Source organism: Brassica oleracea, chromosome C5, assembly GCF_000695525.1.
Source record: "Brassica oleracea var. oleracea cultivar TO1000 chromosome C5, BOL, whole genome shotgun sequence".
In the NCBI taxonomy this organism is placed as follows: domain Eukaryota; kingdom Viridiplantae; phylum Streptophyta; class Magnoliopsida; order Brassicales; family Brassicaceae; genus Brassica; species Brassica oleracea.
Window position 1 is genome coordinate 21,478,185 of NC_027752.1, and position 7,103 is coordinate 21,485,287.

At 35.4% G+C, this 7,103-nt stretch overlaps 1 protein-coding gene across 1 annotated transcript; it reads right to left on the reverse strand.

Annotated features, from left to right (window-relative positions):
* Positions 1–365: 365 nt before the first annotated feature.
* On the reverse strand, positions 366–3,370 carry LOC106295925 (ABC transporter G family member 14-like). Its single transcript, XM_013731939.1, has 5 exons — positions 3,024–3,370; positions 1,999–2,788; positions 1,753–1,908; positions 1,389–1,579; positions 366–1,290 (listed from the first exon to the last, which is right to left on the reverse strand). The coding sequence occupies exons 1-5, from the start codon at positions 3,183–3,185 to the stop codon at positions 640–642; spliced, it is 1,950 nt and encodes a 649-aa protein (XP_013587393.1). The 5' UTR covers positions 3,186–3,370; the 3' UTR covers positions 366–639.
* Positions 3,371–7,103: the final 3,733 nt, after the last annotated feature.

The window sequence follows — 7,103 nt, forward strand, 5'->3', positions numbered from 1 at the left end:
TTTACAACTTTAAATTAGGGGAAATATGGCACGAGTTAATAATTTGGTGGGGATCTGATGCTATATAATAGTTATCGTGGGGAAATAGATCGTTGACCAAAAAGAAACAACAAATTACCACTAGAGAATTTTGAGATAACAAAGAGAGTCACGGTCAGGTATGTTTGCTTATGTCCTGTCGTTAAATTATCAGCAACTTATTTTAATCCTTATCTTATGCGTACATCTCATCGTTTTCACCAGTTGTTGCACTTGTAGGTGACTAGTAAGGTATAAAGAATGAACCGAAAGTTTTACCCCACAGATAAAACACAAGAGAGTTTTAGTCACTTTCGTTTTAACTATTTTGCAAATGGGATTTAGTGTATACTGTGACTTACCTTTCTTATCTCATACATTATTAATTATCTCACTGTTTTATTCTCAACTTAGGAATATCATCATCATCTAAGCCTAAAACAAAACAAAAAAGTCGTCGGATATATTTAGCTCGGATACTCAAGAAAAATTGACCAAAACTCGACGACTTTTTTTTTTATCTTTATCTAATACTAATATTATTCCTTGGTTGCACTGATGGAAAGTTTCGTTGTAGATTCTTGGGGTTAACTAGTTGTTTCTTAATTTTGGCTGCATCTTTTACCTCAACTTCACTCGGTGAAGTGCCATGTAGGCTATGAGCCTGTAACCCACCAGCATCACTCCCATAACAAAAACATCTATCCATAAGTTATTCAGCCCCATGGCTTTGATTCCTGGGAAATCTCCAACTCTGCACCAGACCCCTTCTGAACACTCGTAGTAGTCATCATCAGTGTATTGAATACCCAAAAGCAGCTTGTAGCAGTAGTAGCTATAGCTTAAGTATTTTAGCCATACAATGAAGGGAGGGATTTGTTGCACGTAGTACCCTCCAGCTATGAGAAACACTAGTGTAGTAACAGATGCTAACGTTGTGGCTTGCTTGATGTTCATTAGTAGAGCACCGAATGCTAAGCCAAGACCTTGAGCAACGAGGACGGAATAGAGAACAACTAGTAGTGAGAGGATAAATGTTGTGGGGTCAGGTTTGAGCCCACCCATCCAGTAAATTATGAACACAAAAGCAGTTGGAAGTGCGAGTTCCAAGGGCAGGTCTCCAACGTTTCTAGCCATGAAATAGGATGAAAGACGGTACATTCCGGAAGACCGCTCCTTGATTAGCATTCTTTTCTCTTGTGGAAATGTGAAAACCGCGTTGTATAGCGGGTAGAATCCCCAAAAGACCGAGAAGAAAAAGAGCAAAGCAGTCTGCAATATGTAGAATATATTATTGTTAGAACACTAATTAATGACTGAATCCAAGATGATCATTGTCTATTTTATTCAGCCAATAAGAGGATCCTCACTCTATCTTGGAGGTGAGACTTTGGAGTATGCCACCATAGAAGGCCACCAAGAAAAGCCACGCTGATGACTTGGAAAATCCTAAGCTTGTTAAAAGATTCGAATCTCCTCTCTCTGACCCCTCTTTGGAGTAATACAGTGAACTGGTACCACCAACTTGTGCACCATTGTTCTGATGACTTGATATTTTTGGCTGCGCCATTTAAAGAGCAGGTAACGTCAGATTATCAACAGCGATATTATGACATAATTAAACAAGAAATAGAGTTTAATTAAGCAAGAAATTAAATCCCTTTTAATTCATCTTTCATTTTTGACCAAAAAAAAAAATTAAACAAAAAATACTTCAGAAAGCAAAAAAACTACCAGCAGATTTGGTGTACTCAAAGCTATGGGAATCCGCATTGCTGAGTTCAGCTTTCAGTTTGGTAGAAATGTTCTTCTCATAAGCTGAAATAAGTGCTTCTTTCACAGTCTTCTGTTCTTGTTCTGAGGTCTCCTTTTGAGAATCAGGTGGGATTCCTGCAGTTTTACCCAGTTTTGATGAATTAGAGAGACCTTTTTTTTTTAATAATTATTCCGTCATATAGAAGCTTTAAGAGAAAGGTTTACCATTAGCAAGGTCAAGTAAAAGGTCAGCTGGATTAACTGTCATGGAAGTACAGAATCCAACAGAACTGAAATATTCCATAGCAGAAGATGCAGGACCATAGTAGAGAGGGCTACCTTCAGACAACAAAACCACCTTGTCAAACATATGGTATATGCGGCTTGATGGCTGATGAATGGTGGTGACCACTGTTCTTCCTCCAGATGCCAACCTTTTGATTGTGGTCACTATGCGGTGAGCAGTGGTGGAATCAAGACCTGAAGTGGGTTCATCCAGAAGTAGCAAGCTAGGATTGATGAGCATTTCTTGACCAATACTAACCCTTTTCTTCTCACCTCCTGATATTCCTCTGAACAGTGGTCCTCCTATCATGCTGTTTGTACATCGATTCAATCCTAGTTCAGCGATAACACGGCCAACATGCTCAGCCTTCTCGTCTCTTGTCAAACTGCTTGGTAGACGTAGAAGTGCAGTGAAGAAGAGAGTCTCCCAAACGGTGAGATGAGGGTACAGGACATCATCCTGAGCAACAAAACCTGTTCTGCGCTTGATGCAGCCAGAGAAAGGCTGACCGTTGTAGATGATTTTCCCAGAGAAAGTTTTGGAGAGGCGGCCACCAAGAGCTGAGAGAAGAGTGGTTTTGCCACTTCCTGATGGACCTAACATAGCTAGAATCTCTCCTGGACAGACCATACCCGTTATTCCACTAAGAATCGTCTTCTCTTTGCAGCTCCATGATCCTAAACACTGACCTGTCTGCTCTATCTTAACCTTGTACACAACCTCCTCAAACTGTTCAACCACATCAATGAAAAACGCTGTTAAGAACAGAAATCCCGCCTTGTAATCAACTACCAGGCTAAAGGAAGAAGAGAAAGTCATATTCTTATGAGATTTATTTTTGCAGGCAAAACTAAAAGCTCAGCAGAAAACTGAAACAAGAAGTGAACAAAATGGTTTTTATTTTCTTTTCTCTTATACTGGAGGAGATATAGATAGAGAAAGAGAGAGTGAGACACACACAAACCTTGAGAGTTATGGGGTACATGGAGAGCTGGAGACCAGGCTGTGAAGTGGCTACGGGGAAGGCTAGTACAGGCTTGCCCTGTGTTTCTGACATATCTGTCAAACCTTGCACCGTGGCTTCCCCATTTTCTTCAGGCCTTGGTGCTATGCAATTTGGAGGCATGATGGATCCTGAACAAGTTTCTTTACTAGTTCTTGTAGTTGTCGCCGTTGTGATTCTCTTATGAAAAGTTCTTAAGAGTGGTAACGGTACCCAAGTAAAGAAGGCTTAAAGGCTAGTACTGCCTTTGGTAAGTTTCTTCTTGACCTCCCTCAAAGGGAACCCATGTGAGCACATAAATATATAGTAGTGTGAAAAACACCCTCACACACCTAGACTTGGTCGTAAGAACAGAAAGAGGAAGAGAGAGAGACAATTAAAAAAAAAAGAGACTTTCTTTACGATGTTGGCCGATCAATCGTCTCTGGTGGGTTCCCACCTCCTCTCTATCTCTCTCTCTCTCTCTGTTTAATTTATTCTAAAACTAATATATTATTTATACATATCTCTTCCCTTTATTCCATTACTTATCAGAGTCTTACCTCTAATTCCATTTATATTTCTCTTAGGATAAAATTAAATAAAGCACCATCTCGAGTCTTCACTCGTGTGGATTCTAATACTGCAACTGTCGTTTTACAAAAGGTTTTTATATTAAAAACCCATCAGCTGTTGTTAGGTTTTACAATGCTCTTAACCGTTTGATGTGACTGCAGATAATAAAAGTGGACACGGTCTTTAACAAGTTCTGATAAAGGATCTCAAAGCATAAGAGTACTAGATGCTTCAATTATTTAACCAACTTGGTAACTTCTTTTTCTCTTCCACAGATTATTTTCATTTACATAAAGTGGAAATTAAAAGGAAGAGACCAATGATTATGCTCTCCACCATTTCAGAACTCAAAATACCTATATCACAAGTGATCCAAGTAGGAAGATCCTCTAAATCTTCAAAAGAGTAAAATATCTTACAAGTTTTTGAAATAATTATAACGACCCGACCGCTCACGCTCACGGCTAATGAGTCACCCACGCCGCTCTCTCGGGATGTTACGATAATAATTTAAGCTATGTTATATTTGTAGATACATATCCCACATGCCATCTCATATCATTTGGTACACAGCTCTCCATGGGAAACACTTAGTTTCCTCAAAAAACATTTCTTTTTTTTTGCCAAGGACAAAAAAAAACATTTCTTCACATCATATAAAATAGTAATTAGATTTGTTGATCTGGCAGTGTGAATGACCATTAGCAAAAACTCAAAAATGTCCATTGCAGCGACAGTTTAATGATTCTTTGCAGTGTGACTCATGTCTTTCGACTCGTTATATCTTGTAGGAGTACATGAAAAAGTTGCAGCATGCCCGCGACACAAAAACGAACCATTCACAAAAAGGTCAGATTCTTGTGATAGTCTGAGAATCTTATACCACTATTCCTGTGTAACCACCAGAGACATATATATATATGCGATAACATTGATTTTTGTAAATATATCCGTCTTATCCGGCCGACTTAATCCAGTAGACTGTAAGTTCGTTTTCATAGAGGAAATCTTTAGTGTCTGGTTAAAATATATGGATAGAGACATATAGAAGGATCAGGCTTAACCTCTAGTAAATTCTCCATCGTCTATATAGAAGACAAGTATCTTCGCACGTTGTTCTTGTTGTTATATCTACAAAACGGGTTACATTTTCAGACAAAAGTTGACATTAGAGGCATCTTTTCCAACGTCACATTTATATAGAGCACCATTAACCCTAAAATTCCATTTGGGTTTTTATTATTATTTTTTTTTTTACGTGTCAGTGTAGTCCGCGAAAACCTTACCAAACTTGCTTCTTGCGAAAAAGAAAAAAATATGGTTTTAAAAAAAATTGTAGGATCCACTTCTTAAGAACCCACTTAAGAGGTGGGTTTAATCATATGCTCTAAATCCTCTATTTTTTTTTCTTACACATTTTTTATACAGAAAATTATAGTAAGACCTTTGGTGCATTTAATTTCCAGATGCGTAACGAGTCTGCTAACTCAGTTAAAGGGGATGAATTGTGTTTTCCAACAACTTGATTCGAACCTAGATCCAAGAAGACTAGACAAGAGCTTAAGAATAGTTAAGAAATTAGATTTTTATTTTATCATTCTTGATGTGTCGAAATTCGAGAGTATAGAGACATTTTGGAAGATTTTTTGTTAGGTAATTGAATGATAATGAATAAAAAAACATTCAATATTTTTTTTTTAAAAAAAAAACATTCAATATTTGCTAGTATATAATAACTAATTATTATTTATCTGGGTTTTGTGAAATTACATAAACACAAGTATATATATTTATATATATTATTAAAACAGAAATATTATATGAAAATAATCTTACATTTATGTGATATTTTATAGAAAATTCCATTGATTTTAAAAACTTTAAATAAAGATAATTTGGCCATTAATTATAAATTAAACGATTATAATAGAATGTACCATTACAAATGAGATTATTTTACCATTTAATAATATTTTAAATGTTTCTATATTTTCTATTTATTATAACAAATTTTCGGATTTTTAAAAAAATTATTTTTTAAATAAATAATTAAATTTATATTTTTTCTTAAAATATTATAATTAAATATTAATTCAGTTTTAGTTTTAAAACGAAAATTAAAATTTGTAGAATATTTACATTATCAAATAGGTAAATATACTATCTTTAACTATCATTTATTAAATTTTAACAATTAAATATTATAATAAAGATTTTTCTTAAAAAAATAGGTGTATTATATTTTAACAATTTTAAAACCTTTAAAACGACCTCTAAACAACAAAGACCAAAGATCCGGAAAAGTAGAGCACAAGAGTACACAAATCTTGAGCCACCAAACAAATATCCAGACTACTAAACATTAGAGAAAGATTACGAGTGGAAAGATTCGCCAAAAAAGGTTATTGAACAGTAGAAAAGAGTTAGTGCTGAGCCAGTCATAGAAATTGTTGTTGTAGTTAGCCGCTATCAGATATCACTTTCACACACTCGTCATCACCATCAAAACAATGATCTTACTCAACAAGCCCAACAGTTTAAGCACCTCTAACCCCTCTCACTGCTATAGACCACCCTTCAACTCACTACATGCTCCCTGTTTCGATGAGAATTGAGAACCAATCAAAGAATCAGCGACATTCACAAACAGGAAAGTGAAAACCACAACCCTTGAAAAAGAATGATGAGACCTATTTTCAATAAAACTAGACATGCATACATACAGAGATTCACACACTGCCTAGACAGAGCCGAGATGAGAAGAAGCCCTAAATCCACCACACCAATTGTTCTCAAAACAAATTCAAAACAACAAATGAACCACCGGCGAAAAAGAAAGGGAATAGAAAAACAACTTTTTACAGATTCCATGAAAATGTTGGGAACCGGAAAGACAGAGACGACTCGAGAGTTGACAGCAAAAATCTTATTTTAAAGAAATGGAGAGAAATGTTACAAAAAAAAAAGAAATGGAGTATAAAAGTAAAAAAAAAATAATAATAATAATTTTCACGCTTTTATAATGTAGATAAAAAGTTAAATAAATTATTATTTCACATAATATACCAACGATAAAGCATTTTCGCTGCACCCACCAATTCATCGAAACAAATGCAAAGGAAAACACAACACTGAATTATAAATTTTTTTTTTTTTTTTGTTGTTCAAAAAAAAAGAATTATAAATTTTTAAAAAATAGTTCAAAAAGAAAAAAAAACACTACACTGAAAATGCCCATGGGCGGATGTAAGTTAGAACAGGGAGGGGGCAGTTGCCCCCACTAAATTATAATAAATAGTTTTTAATGTGACCAAATTCCATAGCGAACCAGGGGCGAATCCAGAATAATTTTTCAGTGGGTGCAAAATAGAATAAAGGACTAATGGGGTATCGAATTTGAGATTCGAAAGGGGTGCATAACACTACTAAACCATATGATCTAGCTGGTTTCTTTGTATTTTTAGATACAAAGCGGTAAATATTTAT

Coding starts and splice junctions, on each gene's coding strand:
- LOC106295925 (XM_013731939.1), bottom strand. CDS start 3,185: ATGCCTCCAAATTGCATAGCACCAAGGCCTGAAGAAAATGGGGAAGCC. Junction 1,909..1,998: donor TTTACTTGACCTTGCTAATG/GTAAACCTTTCT, acceptor GTAAAACTGCAG/GAATCCCACCTGATTCTCAA. Junction 1,291..1,388: donor AGTCTCACCTCCAAGATAGA/GTGAGGATCCTC, acceptor TACATATTGCAG/ACTGCTTTGCTCTTTTTCTT.